Here is a 13922-nt window from a genome sequence, read left to right on the forward strand (position 1 = left end):
CTATATCGTCGCAACAACCCTCTTCCCAGCCTCCTACAACACAATGATGTACCACCTCGTCGATATGTTCTGGAACCCATTCTTGGCAGTACGCTTCGGGATACTGGCATACTTCACGTACAAGGTCGCTCTCGGCATCTGGCCCTTCATAAGGCCCAGGTAAGCATGCTGCGAAACGTAAGACGGACTTCGACTCATTCTGTTGAAGTTCGCTCCACAAATACCAGCGTCAAGACCGTCCAGCATGGGCCATGATCACTGGTGCAACCGACGGCATAGGACATGCCCTTGCAGAAGAGCTCCTTCGTCGTCGTTTCAACGTTGTCATCCATGGACGCAATTCAGAAAAGTTGAACCGGATCAGAAGTGCATTTCTGGAGCAGTTCCCAGCGCGTGAAATCCAGATCTGGGCGGCAGATGCTACGGGCGAACGTGTCGACTACAACGAAATCGTCCGAATAGTGCAAGCCTTGCCAGGAAAGTTGACCATTCTTATCAATAACGTGGGCGGAGTTCCTCCACCAGCCCTTGCCACCCTCGAGGAAGCCACAGCGGAGCACATAAACACCATTATCAGCCTGAACACAAGGTTCACTGCGATTCTGACTTCACGCCTTCTACCGGTCCTGAAAGCGAACAGTCCGAGTGCCATTGTGTGCTCTGACTCGGGTGGAGCGTTGGTTGGGATGCCATACATTGTCACATACGGCGCATCAAAGTCTTTCGTTCATGCTTTTTGCAATTCTCTGAAAGCGGAACTGGCTTCTCCTGATGAGAATGAGAAGGCAGCAGGCGTGAATGTCAATGCTCTGGTAATCGGACAAGTTAGTACAGCGAATAGCGGTGTACCGCCATCGTTTTTCGTTTTGCGGCCGGACGAATTCGCGTCCGCGGCGTTGCATAAAATCGGATGCTCCCAGACACAAGTTGCTGGTCATTGGCGACATGCGTTACAATCTCTGATCATGACCACCCTACCCGAGTCGCTGCTCATAAGCATGGCCCCTGCAACTTCTCAAAGAAAGGCGAGCAGAAGAGAGGCGAGAGTCGAAGAACCAGTGAACAGGAGGTTGTCAAATACCAGCCAGTGCTGTGAGTTTGTAGTAACTCAAGCACTTTGGAAACCATGCCGGGAAAGATAGCTGCCTCCCAACCATTGTTGCGTTGCTCCCACTCCCCACAACATAGCCATGATCTGCACTCCGAGCTCGTCGAGATCTTCAGGTGTAGCCTTTGTGATATCTTCGTTCCAATGCACGACACGTAGTTGCAGATCTTGTCCATCGTTTCGCTTTGCAAGCCAACTTTGTTGAGATTGTGCGCTCCAAAGAGATGCGTGTGCATTGAACGTCAATCGAAGGTCTTGCTCGGTGTCGCGACCGGTCTTCAAAAAGTGGTAGATGCCTTTGAGCAGCATGGACACAATGATAGTGCGGCGTGTGCTCTCTTCGAATAGCCACGACTGCCAGTCACGTGTTGAAAGGCTGTTCTGTCCTGTCTCGGAGTTGAGGTTGTTCGGGGCCATAAGCGATATGTCAGATCGAAGGTGGTCGACCCATGCTGAGAGGAACGCTTCATCCGCCTCCGCCTGTGCACGAAGTCGTATATCACCATCAAAGAGGCGTATCAGCTGGTATACCAAAAGCGCCTGTGCGGCGGCAAGTAATCTGGCCCGACTGATCGCTTGCAAATTTGTGGTTGCAATCAGCTGGCGTGCTTTGTGTTCCAAATTGCGGATAGCCAGTAAGCGGTTGCTGTCATTCCGCAGGAAATAGAGTGCAGCTACGCTGAGCGCATCCTGGAGAGCAGGATCAGGTCTCGACTGCATGAGGCTCCGGTGTATGAAGGAAGTCTGCGCTTGCTCCACGAAACATTTTGGAATGCCAGCTAGCTGTTTCGACACATATTCCGAGCGTATCTGAACGTCCGAGCCTCTGTCGATCGGCTCTATGTCTGCGTGACTCGGGGTGGAAACAACGTCCGCCATAGCTTGCAGGCCATCGAAGTTGCTGCTCGGTAGGTCTGGCAAGTTGAATGGCTCATTGCAGTACTGGAACCAAGATCCATTCATGGACGGAGGTGATGCTGTGACAGCCATATGCGTGTCACCTGGCACTTGCAAACCACCATCAAGGTAGCCAACAACGACAGCAGCATCATCTTCCCCGCTTTCTAGGCTCAGTCCGTCATCGCGATTGTTTGGTAAGAAGTCGGGAAATATGCAGTTTATATTCCTCGATTCGCAGCGCTGGCACTTCAGACGCCCGGCTATGCATCTGCGCTTGCTGCGGACGCACGCGTCGCACGATCTCCGTCGCGCAGTGTCCATGAGATGGACGAGTATTTGAGCTGGGATTCCACCTCCGTGGAAGAGCGGACCTTTTGTTGTGGCATCTTGACCGGAGCAGCGACTGGGAGAGGCAGCATTGCGGAAGTCCGCAAGTGAACAAGGGTAGCAGCGGAACTCCGTCCAGGGCAGCCAAGTAGAATTACGGAGCTCAGACCGTATTCATCCGCCGCCGCGATGTTCAAGTTATGCCCAAGTGACTGATGACTGCTTTTGAGAACCATGATGGAGTCGTATTGTGAGATTTGTAGAAGTGTTTTCGCGTCTGACGATCACTTTCCGTTTGAGCAATGGCCAGTCTCAGGCTCGAAACAGACAGCGCCTGTACGATTCCTGTCGTTCCATGAGCAGTGCAGACTCAAACGCTGTCACTCCAGGACTGCTTGGAGCTCGGCCTTGAAGTTCCACTGGATGCGACTCCGGAGTATCAAGGAAACTTGGACTCATTTTTCATGGATGAAGCGTTTGGACATGCTATATCCGCCCACCCCTTCGACACGTGCCTGCATGGTTGTCACTGTCTCGCCGCCAACCGGCAACGCCACATCTAGTCTCTCGGGCCTCGAGAAAGTTATTTTCAGCCTACAGCAGGCGCCATCGCATCGAGTTTGGAGTGTAGTAGTGTTGTTGGAGCGAAAGCCTACGCGTCACGCGTTGTCGCGAAGGAAGGAGTTTCGCTGGAGAAAGAGAAAGAGAAAGAGCCGCGTGAATGCCTGAGGATCGGCTGAACATATTCTCCGGCTTACAACCAAACCAGCCATTCTCGATATTACTCCAGAAACTCAGTCCTTCCCGCTCCACTTCATCACTCCTCATCGGGATTCCCACCAGCCGGATCGCCATGATTCAACTTACCGCCAGCATGCGAAACGTGTTCGGCACCAAGCCACTAACAAGCTCCATGCAAGGCGCATGTTGCTCGTCACTCACCACCGCTATAGATGGTACAGCTCATCTAGCTGTTCCTCCTTGGGCTGTGCGAAGGATTTAGCATTTGCATACTAGGCACTCTCACAGCCTAGCTAACGGCATTTAGCGCCTCGAAGGATCAATGCGGAAATATCAAGGCACATGATGGCTTGAACTATGCTATCTATACCCGCCGAGTCGCAGTGGGAGGAGGACTGCGCCCAGAGGCGATGGATCCCACGAGCAAAGAAGCATGCAATATGTTGGTCCAAACAGGATGCTTATAGACAGTGCCCCCACTCACACAAAGACCGACGATACTCCAGCGTCAAGGTAGGCATTTCTCGTTCCTATACCTCCAGTCTCGGGCGCCAGCAATGTCGTGGCGCGTGGCTGTTCTATTGGCCCCTCTCTGCGCGTCTGCCGTGTCTCTCAGAGCGCGTAATGGCACAACCACGAATACCACAATTGCATTGAGCAGCTCTTCAAGCTCCAGCATTTCAACAACCACAACTGCACATCTCGCCGACTTTATTCTACAGGGCCTTGGTCAGACTAGTGGAGAGGATGACGATGGAGCGAAGACGGCGGAATCTACCTCGAGCAGCACAGCATCGTCTTCAGGCGCAAATTCGAATACAGACAGCTCCAGCATCACTCCAGCAACGATAACAGGAGCGAGCGCGACAGGGTCCCCAGACCGTCAAGCATCAACGACATCAACTACATCAACATCGCCATCGTCATCACCCTTTCCTACTCTCTCTATTGCCAGGCAGAATGGTACAAACTCACATGGAAACGTTACAGCTTTTTCCAGTATCACGACCGCCTCAACGCAAGATTTCGCTGCCGCAAGCAGTTGTCAAACAGACCTATTCTCCTGGCTGAATGCTTCTCGCGCGTACATAAGTCAGCATGCAGCACAAACGAGTAAGCATTATACGATATTTGGTGCACGTCTCACAGCTAATCTCAAGTGCCAGGCTACCACACCGAGTACTCTGAGACCGTTTGGACATTGAAATGGCCCACTTCTTTGGCCAGTATCGGCGGCGGTGTAGCTGCTGCCAGTGTAACGACACTGTGTGACGGCAATCCTAGGGTTGTTGGTTCAGGGCAATATCTAACGTGGAGCACCGTAACACGAGAGGTCTACACCGTGACAGAAACGCATGTCTCTGGTCCTTATCCGACGCCTGCTCCTTGCACTATTGGCGCAGAGGAGTGTACACAATTACATGACTGGTACGAGACGGCAAAGCTGAAAGTCCTATACGCCAACCAGACTTTGTACGAGCCGCCGTGCGCTACATCCGGAACCGCCATTCCCTCGGGGAAGAAATCTTGTCAGCCACCAGTGGTGGAGGGTTGGGGTATGAACTTCTGCTTCAGATTAATATGAGGGCCTGAAGCTAACTTCACTTGGTGTACCACAGGAAACTTCACGAACGAGGTCATGGCCGAACACGCGCAATTACTGTACTGGCCTGTTCAGGTCAAAGATCCCACCGACGACAGCCTACTCTGCTACAAGCCGAATGAGGCCGGTGTCATGCGAACAGCCGAGACAATTCCCGGAACACGTACAGGAGACGGGCCGAACACGATGATTACAGATGGTGTCACTATCACATCTCCTATGATCGCTATGGTGTACACGAATGTAGGCCGTGCAGATGGGTGTGGACCGCATATCGCGAAAACAATTCGCACTATGCAGCCGGAGCACCTATCAAGCATTCGTCGCGCTCCTGACGGAGGAGCGCCTCGATATCCCTTCGACTATAGCCATCTGAACTGGTTGTGCGATTCCGGAAATGGAACTTACACGACGCAATATATCCAGGAGGGCGAGCACTGCTACCAGAATGTCCCAGCCGCGGCATACTTCAATGGTCCGCAAAAGTGGTTGCAGTACTTCACGAACACGGCTGCGGTGCGGGGAACAGAGGTCCAAAGCTGGACAATTCTGAACGACTACGAGCCGTACATTATTGAGGAAGAAAGGTTCACCAAGGAGTTGCACGAGCTTTACGGTACTGATGCGGGCTGGCTGCAATTCGGCATCTGGGACCCTCCTGTGGCACTCATCCAACACACTGCAGCGGCGAAACCCACTCTTCCCGTTGGCTGGCCAGCGACTCCTACTGCAACGACTACTCAGAAGTATGACCCGGTTTCGACGCCTGCGACTCCTGCGCATCCAGTTGGATCACAGCTCAGCGAGACCCCAAGCGCGGTGCCGGATGTCATCTCGCGGCCAAGCACTGGCGATGATGATGACGATAGCCGACCAGCACCTCCGCAACAGAATGAAGGCAGCTCATCAGCGCAACCGCAGCAAGGTGAGAATCGCCCTGCAGGCAGCCCCAATCGACCATCGAATGGCTCGAACAACTCTGGACCTGAGGACAAAGGCAATTCGAATGATGAGGTGCCACGACCATCACATGCCCCAATTTTCGGAAATACGAATGGCAATCAGAATTTTGGGCAACACGAGCAACAACCTCCAGCCCCAATACTCGCGATCGGCTCGATCACCCTCACTCAGCAACCTGCAAATCCTGTTGCTACCGGCGTTGTATTCCAAGATGCGAAGACAACGATCACCATTCAAGTACCAGCTTCAGGAGAATCAGCCAAAGCCGTCACAATCGATTCGTGGACGCTGACACCCAGCACCGCACCCGGAGGAGAACACGTCTTCCAGAATGCTGAAACAGCTTTCACAGTGCACGCAGCACCTCAAGCAAACCCCACACCAGATGACAATGCGCGCCCAGGGCAACCGGTCGCGAATGCCCCAGCTCAGGCGCCCCCAGCGCAGACGCCTGCAGCCGTAATGCATGAGGCCAATGATATTTTGACATTGAATTCCATGACGCTTACAGCAAGTCCCGCTGCCGATCATGAGGTGCTCTTTAACGCGGTGACGACGATCACGATTCATATGGGAGAGGCAGCGACAGTGGAGTTCCATGAGATTAGCGCAGTGATGAGTGATGGTCTACCTCGACTTGCCGTCTCTTCGGTGATGCAGAAGCAGAGCGAAACGAGGGTAGACGGAGTCGCAGCTGCTACTGCCGCGAGCAGCAGCTCTACAGTATCGCAGGCCAGCGCAGCAACCAGTGAGGCACCAAGCGAGACCAGCACAGTCGGGATACCCACTGGCGGCTCAGAACGTGCCATCCCTTCTTTAACAATCTGCATCATCTCCATAGCCTTTGCATGTCTTTTACTATGATATCCCCATAGCGTATCTCAAAAATCCAAACAACACCTTCAACCTCCACACTCTCTCCCGTTCCTCTCTCAGCCCCTCTCCTCCAACTCCACAACCGACCACTCAAACCCCTCATACGTAACCTTCCCTCCAACCTTCAACCTCTCAAAATGCTCCATCGCCACCCCACAAGGCAAAAACAAATCCCCCATCCTCACCTCCCTCTTCCACCCACCTCCCACCTTCTCCTCCCCCTCCTTCCACGCCCACCTCTCCAACGCAAACGCCTCCCCAACCCTCACAACCCCCTGACAAAACTGCCCCAGCCTTATCACCATCCCTCTCGCTCGATCTTTCTCTTCCCCGCCAGTTTCACAATACATTTGCAACACTACACATTTCACTCCACTAGCGGCATTCTTCTCTCCGCAAGAAGAAGCTTCAATATCCCTCCACATTTCCTCGTATCTAACTAATTTCCCCGTTTCCGGGTCTGGCATAACACCTCTCTCCAACGTCCTCCCATCAGATTGTGGATCCATGACGCCGGAGTCATTCACAGTCTCTGGCTGTAAAGTTCGAGAATCAATCCAGTGCGTCCAAACAGATTTGACTTCTCCGTTGACGTTCTCGTTTGAGGAGGATGTACCTGCGAAAGCCCAGTCGAGGTGGGAGAGAGGGAGGAGGGCTTGGAAAAATCAGTGGGAACTCGGGATTAATTGAGTTTGTGTTTGGAGTGCCGCATTACCTGCATCTTTCGCAACTTGAGGAATTGGTTCGGGCCCTTCTTTCAAAATCCGAATGTCGACGAAACGGTTTCCGCTTGAAGTGAGGACGAGGGTGGAAGTGGGTTCTTTGGGGTCGGAGGTTGCGGGGAAGCGAATGAAGTCGCGGACTGAGATATGTTGAGGCATTATTGCGAGTCCTGGCGTGATGTCAAGAACAAGCGAAGTTGTGTTGTGTTGTTCTGGAGAGGAAGTGGAGGTGGAAGTTGAAAGTCGCAAGTTTAAGGTTGTCGAACGTGTTACGTAAGGAGAAGGTGCGAGTGAACTGGAGCAGCAACTACTTGCGCATTTTTGTTCAGTCATTAATGTATTTACAGGAAATTATATTATGTACAGAGGATCTGTATATACAGTTCGTTCATCTCAATGTATTCATCCAGTTTTGCCATAGTCTCATCTCCCCGTGCCTTATCCCGCTCCCTGCTGGCCTCATCAACGAGTCACGAAACGGCAACGCTTCCTGAATTGGGCTGGAGTGCGACGGGTATTTCGGGCATAGGCGGGACGTCTTCCATGTCGTCGGTGTCGAAGGGATCAAGTTCTTCTGAGTGTGGTGTCGGCGGAATGGTGCTTAATTTGTGTGCTTTGAAGATATTCCTATCAAAAGCATTGCTGTTGAAGGAGGAGCCGTTGCTGTTGAAGGAGTTGAGGTTGAAGGCTGCAGAATTTGTGTTCGATGGCATACTGGTAGGACAACCGGCGCTGATACTGTTCCGCACATATGCCGGTGTGCGATAGGTAGACGATGGTGCGGCACCTGCACTGGCGATGCTCGATGCTCGAGTGCCCGGGGCTGGAGAATGTGATCCTTGGAAAGCAGTCGAAAGTCGACGGAAGACGGAGCTTCCAGCGCTTGCTATACTTGGCGATCGTGTGGTTTCTTGCGGCTCTGGTGCATCAAGCATGTAGTAGACACCCTTCAATCCAGCGTTCGCGGAAACGACGGAGGCTTTGACAATGTTCCAGCTTTCTTCAAGGCGAATGAAGTCGTCCATCTTTTGGTCAATGGTGTCCAACTGCTTGATGACCACTTCAATACAATCCGCAATGAGAGTGGCTCCAGTAACGAAAACATTGGCGGCTTGATCTTGGGCTTGAGCTGCGGGCTGCTGGTTAATGAGTGCGATTGCAGAATTGCACAGCTTCTCGATCGCCATAGCAGCCATGTTCTTCTGCATAGTGATGTCGACATAGAGCTTGGACTTGTCTGCTGCCTTGGTGCTTTCGTCTCTCATGCTATCCTTGATGTTGTTGTATACATTCCGGAATGCATCCTGGTGGATGAATGCCATGCCGCCATTCAGGTTGTCCATCGCTGCCATGACAGTGTCTGCTTCATCTCCGAGAGTAGCAGCAAGGCTTGCGAAATGGTTCGTGCCCTCCAACATGCCCGCAGCTTGGAGTGCTTTGAAGAAGCCGAAGTCGCCACTTCGACTTGCGGCGTGAAGGTTGTGTCTGACCAACGCGATACGCTGCGTCCAATGCAGCTGTTTTCCAGTATTGACTGACATCTTGGTAATAGTGTTCCAGCTAGAATATGATGCACTCGATTGGAGTCTCAGTAGAAACAGCGAAAGGTAGACACGGCACAGCTGAAGGAAAGCATTCAATCGACATATCAACACCAAGAGAATTACACTTACCAAGGTATATCGTTGCCGACCTCATTGTCGCTCGTGGTGAGTGCGTCAAGGATCTAGAGCTAGACGGACAGGCCGCCAAAGAGTGCAGTCGACTACAGCCGATCCTTTGCTCGACACGACGAAACTCGACCATGCTTTAGGGAAGTCCACAGATCTGTTCCACATGCTTGCAGTTGGTAGCGAGGAATGTGTGGAGCGTGCCGAACAATTGGTCTTTGTCGAGTATCTGCTTGCAGAGGCCCTCGCGTGCGCATTCCACGGGGCGGATCGCCTGCAGAGGGGAAGACAATGACCGCCTTTCTTCTGGAAGATTCAGCAGTCCGGGTAGCTGGGACGGACAAGGCGAACATTGTGGTGGTCGTTCTGCAGCCCTATTTGATGAGAGGTTGTGTTCTTGACTTCCACGTGGAAGACGTATTTGAGATGCTGTGATGTCAGCGATAGCACTAATCCATTGCGTCGTTTGATGGAGGAAGTAGTTTGAAGAGTGGTGATGCATGCGACGAAGTGGAGGCTCCAAAGCAAGATCGCCAAGACTGCTCCTGGTCTCTGCGGTCATCAATGTCTTCAGCAGTCTCGTCTCGCAACGTAACTTCATCACTCGATTTGGCAGCGACACAGCACGGGGTTCAACGTCGCGTCTTCAGCAGAGCGACAGCTGTGGCCGTTGACAGACCAGAATCCTCCAAACCTCAGCACCGCGTACTCTCACGCGCGCGTTCGGACGCGTTCGGCAGCTTGAGATGCCTCATCGTAAGCAGCTTGACGCGTCGGTCTCGCGCCTAACTTGTAGGACAACTTCTCAGCGATAGTCTCAAAAGGGAGGAGATGTGGCGCGGGGAACAGCGAGCCATTGGCATAGCTGCCTATTGTAGAAGCTGAAGCTGACGGAGCTGTTTCACCGCTGCAACAGAAGCATAAGTACTCACGGCATTGCCCTCGTGCGATGCATACAGCATATTTCGCGTTCACTTGATCGTAATCAGACTTGTGATCATGGCAAGCGACGACGACAGTGGCAACAAGAAGCGCGCCGCCGAGGGAGACACTGAGCAGACTTCAAAGCAGCAAAAGCAGGACGACGGAACCCCCCCGGAAAAGAAGAGCATCAAAGGCAGCTGCCACTGCGGCTTCATCAAATACACCTTCGATGTCACTTCCCTTCCTCTGAGCGCAAATCGCTGCAGTTGCACGTTCTGCCAGTAAGTAGGACCACTGCCAAAGGACAAACCTATGCTCAGCCGTCTTGCAGGAAATTGGGACTCACTGGACACGGTCTCAAGAACCTGTCCAAGGATTTCCATCTGATTAGTCCCGATTCCAGAGAAGATCCCGCTCTGGGAAGCTATGCGCCCAACGTCAAGACAGGCGCAAAGTACTTCTGCAGAGACTGCGGCACTCATGTCTGGCAAGAAGGCTACTACGAATGGGAAGGCCAACGCCATGATTTCTTCCCTGTAAATGTTGCTACAGTTGACCAGCCGCAAGATGGTGTTGATTTGAGCGAGACCAAGATTCGATATGAGGATGGTTTGCACAACAATTGGGCTGCTGGCTTGAGGGAGAAGCCGTGGCCGAATGGCCTGCCATGAGGCAATGGGGTAGCATATACTGTGCGAGTGCAGCGTCCACGCCTGTGCGTGAACACACGGCAACATCCTGAACTCATCGCTCGCATTCGCGAGTCGTGATCCTTCTCAAGCCACATTATTGGCGATCAACATTTCACTTTTTCCAAGAACGCCTCGAAGCTCCGCCTCGCACCAGTGCGTTCTACGATTGGACGAACAAGCCCTCATGCCAACGGCTCGGACACAGCCCCTCCTGCTCGAAGCCCAGCATGGCTGCATCGCCATCTATCTTGGGGGTGCTATTCGGGACGCGATGTCTTCTCTGATCGCAATCAAAATCTCTCGACCTCGCGCACCCAACTCACGCGCAGGTGAGCGCGAACCGATCTTCATCTCCCTCATGCCCTCGTAACAATGGCCTCAAGCACACTGAGCGCGTACACAGCTGTGTTCACTTATCGCGCTCTCCCGCAATCCACCGTCTCCTACACCGCAACCTGGAGCAATCTAGGTCCTCTCACAACAGTCTTCACTCCACCCGCGAGTTGCAACACACCCGTGTCTACCAACCTCTTCATTCAAGCCCGTGGAGCATGGGGTCAACACTGCGACTGGACTAGAACGGCAGATCTTCCCCGTTCAGAATGCTATCCTTCATACACAGGACCAAACCCCGCCGCTATTGCGGGCGGGAACAATAACTGGCTCCCAGGCGAGCAGAAATTCTATTACTCGCCAGGCTATTCCTGTCCCGCAGGGTGGCAAGCTGCGACGACGCTCACAGGTCCTGCGCCGACGAGTATGGGAATATGGGATGATGGGCAGAAACCTCTGGCGCTCGTTGGTGTTCCGGGTACACAAGTCGTTTGTTGTCCGAATGCTTGGACGATGGGCGGTTTGGTGCAATGTTACTCGCGCGTGGAGACTTCAACGAGATTGCAGGCTTGTAGGTCAGAAAGTCGGAGTTTCAATCATACAAATGGCACGCCCGATCCGACTACTGGGACGACGACAAGGACCGGGACAACGATCGTGGCGTACACGACGCCTGCGGTGCTGTTGGTTCATGATGCGCCACTTGAGGGAGGAAGTGGTGGGAGTGGCAATACCACAAAGATTGCAGTCGGAGTGGCCGTACCGGTCGTGGTGCTGCTGGGGCTTGTCGCTGGGATACTTTTCTGCCTCAGACGAAGGAAACGAAGAAGAGAGGCGCTGCAGCAGACCAGTTATCATTCGAGAGCAGTGTTGCCGGATGCAGGATATGGAGACGAGCGTCATGCTGCTGAATTATCGGACGTCAAGCATCAGAGCAGTGCTGTAACTTATGCAAAGGCCGAACTCGATGGATCCGATCCAAGCAGACGACTTCTTTCGCAAGAGAAGTCAGAGCTCCAAGGGACATATGTTGATGCGTATCATGGGCAGGCGGCTACTGAGGTGAAGCACGACACTGGTCATGAAATAGGTGAACTGGAAGACACGGGCCGCCGCCACGAGCTGGGCTACGCGACCCAGGCTGCAGGTGAAGTTCCAACGACTTTGCAACCTTCTAGGTCGTGAATGTGGTCACTCATCTACTAGTAATGCAAACAAATTAACATCTCTGACGATAATACGGCTGCTAAGAATCTGCAGCGGTCGCTCATGTTGGCGCTTTGAGGCGTGTCCGGTTCGAAGATGGCCAGCAAGTCATAGTGTGCTTGTGGGAGGCAGCTGGTTTTTGCGATCTTATGGTATAGATACCCTTTTGACTTCTCGACTTCTGTAACGCGCGCGAAAACATAGCTAGCATTCTGGAATTCATGCACTGCTTTGGACAACGCATCATGTTTCTGGCCGGCGCTCCGCTTGTGGTCTGATAGGCATGGTAGCCCTGATACCCGCCCAATCATAAATTTGGAGATGGTGGCGCATGCTCTGACGCTGCTCTCGGCGAGACGTTCAGTGCATGTGAAAGTGTGTAGAAACTCGTTGCCTAAGTGTGAGCGAGTACAGTGCGAGGAATACGACTCGTCGTTCTCGCGTGGGCAGTGGAATTGCGTAGATGGAACGTGAAGAGCGAAGAAGACGACGTGGCGCAGTCGTTCATGTGGCTGGACCGGGTGATTTGCCCCTCCCTCCACCCATGACGTGGTGCCTGCTCAATAGAGTTGCGCTGTTTGTGCGTTGCCAACATTGACCGCGCAAAAAGGCCTCGTGTCTGGGAGCAGCATATAACGCACCTTCTTCCACACAACACCACCTTCCACACACTCTCAACAATACATCCTCTCCAAATCCGAAACCCATCTTCCACTTCCGCAAACAACACAACCCACGACCACCCATCATGTCGAACACCGTCCACGTCCAGGGTATCAGCGGTCAGACCAGCGAGAAGGAGGTCCGCGACTTCTTCAGCTTTTGGTAAGTTTCACGCCAGTCTTCCACGATACTGGGAACACATCCACTGACTTTCAATCTAGCGGCAAGATCCAATCCATCTCCGTGACCCCAGAGTCCAGCGAGGCATCGTCGTCGCAGTCCGCCACAGTTACCTTCGAGAAAGAGACGGCAGCAAAGACAGCTCTGCTGCTCGACAACACACAGCTCGGTCCATCGCAGGTGCACGTCACCCCGGGCAAATCGCTCGACCAGGCTGCCGGTGGAAAGACAGCAGGTGCCTCAGAAGATGACCTCGCACAAGAAGACAAGCCTCGTGCTCGTGTCGCTGCAGAGATGTTGGCACATGGCTACAACCTGAGCGATCAGGTCATCCAGAAGGCTCTCGCCCTCGACCAGCAACATGGCATCTCCCAGCGTTTCACCTCTGCCCTTACGAACTTCGACTCCAAGTACAAGGTGACCGAGAAGGCTCAGGCTACCGACAACCAGTACGGCATTACCGCCAAGGCCAACGAGGGCTGGAGAGGCCTCAACTCATACTTTGAGAAGGCTCTCGGAACCCCGACCGGACAGAAGGTCCGCGCATTCTACGAGCAAGGTAGCAAGCAGGTGCTCGACGTCCACAACGAGGCCAAGCACCTTGCATCGCTCAAGGCTGGCAAAGCACCAAACCACCCAGTCGAGGGCAAGGAGGGTCGCACCGCTTGCAACTGCGGTAGTGTCGCTGGCAAGTGCTCCTGCAAGCCGGGCGAGTGCGCGTGCTCCAGCTGCAGCAAGAACCCAGATGACAGCAAGCCTGCCGTCTCAGCAGAGGAGGCCGAACTCGAGAAGGTTCCAGGCACTGAGAAGACCAAGTGCAACTGCGGTGGCGCCGACGAGAAGTGCGCTTGCGAGCCAGGCAAGTGTGCTTGTGCCAGCTGCCCACGTTCTTCTTAAAGGCTGCAATCACACCTCGATGGCTGTGCTTTCAAGAGCATAGTCGTTGACACTTGAGTGGAGGCATCGACAGAACGGCGACCTTTTAATGATGTCATTGGCCACGATGTATCAGTA

At 53.3% G+C, this 13922-nt stretch overlaps 8 protein-coding genes across 8 annotated transcripts; 5 read left to right on the forward strand and 3 right to left on the reverse strand.

Annotated features, from left to right (window-relative positions):
• Positions 1-43: 43 nt before the first annotated feature.
• RHO25_003686 (uncharacterized protein) lies at positions 44-1096 on the forward strand (the record flags this gene model as incomplete). The annotated part of the gene is made up of 3 exons (XM_065602433.1): positions 44-159; positions 209-824; positions 1022-1096. 3 exons carry the CDS (start codon positions 44-46, stop codon positions 1094-1096), a joined length of 807 nt encoding a protein of 268 aa, XP_065458505.1.
• Positions 1097-1108: 12 nt separating this feature from the next.
• RHO25_003687 (uncharacterized protein) lies at positions 1109-2098 on the reverse strand (the record flags this gene model as incomplete). The annotated part of the gene is made up of 1 exon (XM_023599173.2): positions 1109-2098. The coding sequence occupies one exon, from the start codon at positions 2096-2098 to the stop codon at positions 1109-1111; it is 990 nt and encodes a 329-aa protein (XP_023455988.1).
• A 1535-nt stretch (positions 2099-3633) lies between these two features.
• Positions 3634-6506, forward strand: RHO25_003688 (uncharacterized protein; the record flags this gene model as incomplete). The annotated part of the gene is made up of 3 exons (XM_023599174.2): positions 3634-4189; positions 4243-4632; positions 4696-6506. 3 exons carry the CDS (start codon positions 3634-3636, stop codon positions 6504-6506), a joined length of 2757 nt encoding a protein of 918 aa, XP_023455989.1.
• A 68-nt stretch (positions 6507-6574) lies between these two features.
• RHO25_003689 (uncharacterized protein) lies at positions 6575-7399 on the reverse strand (the record flags this gene model as incomplete). Its single annotated transcript, XM_023599175.1, has 2 exons — positions 6575-7173; positions 7234-7399. The coding sequence occupies 2 exons, from the start codon at positions 7397-7399 to the stop codon at positions 6575-6577; spliced, it is 765 nt and encodes a 254-aa protein (XP_023455986.1).
• Positions 7400-7710: 311 nt separating this feature from the next.
• On the reverse strand, positions 7711-8781 carry RHO25_003690 (uncharacterized protein; the record flags this gene model as incomplete). The annotated part of the gene is made up of 1 exon (XM_023599176.1): positions 7711-8781. The coding sequence occupies one exon, from the start codon at positions 8779-8781 to the stop codon at positions 7711-7713; it is 1071 nt and encodes a 356-aa protein (XP_023455987.1).
• Positions 8782-9909: 1128 nt separating this feature from the next.
• RHO25_003691 (uncharacterized protein) lies at positions 9910-10505 on the forward strand (the record flags this gene model as incomplete). Its single annotated transcript, XM_023599177.1, has 2 exons — positions 9910-10115; positions 10166-10505. 2 exons carry the CDS (start codon positions 9910-9912, stop codon positions 10503-10505), a joined length of 546 nt encoding a protein of 181 aa, XP_023455111.1.
• A 393-nt stretch (positions 10506-10898) lies between these two features.
• Positions 10899-12044, forward strand: RHO25_003692 (uncharacterized protein; the record flags this gene model as incomplete). The annotated part of the gene is made up of 1 exon (XM_023599178.1): positions 10899-12044. The coding sequence occupies one exon, from the start codon at positions 10899-10901 to the stop codon at positions 12042-12044; it is 1146 nt and encodes a 381-aa protein (XP_023455696.1).
• Positions 12045-12813: 769 nt separating this feature from the next.
• On the forward strand, positions 12814-13805 carry RHO25_003693 (uncharacterized protein; the record flags this gene model as incomplete). The annotated part of the gene is made up of 2 exons (XM_023599179.2): positions 12814-12890; positions 12950-13805. 2 exons carry the CDS (start codon positions 12814-12816, stop codon positions 13803-13805), a joined length of 933 nt encoding a protein of 310 aa, XP_023455107.1.
• Between the last annotated feature and the right edge of the window lie 117 nt (positions 13806-13922).

This window comes from Cercospora beticola, chromosome 2 (assembly GCF_033473495.1).
Source record: "Cercospora beticola chromosome 2, complete sequence".
NCBI lineage: Eukaryota > Fungi > Ascomycota > Dothideomycetes > Mycosphaerellales > Mycosphaerellaceae > Cercospora > Cercospora beticola.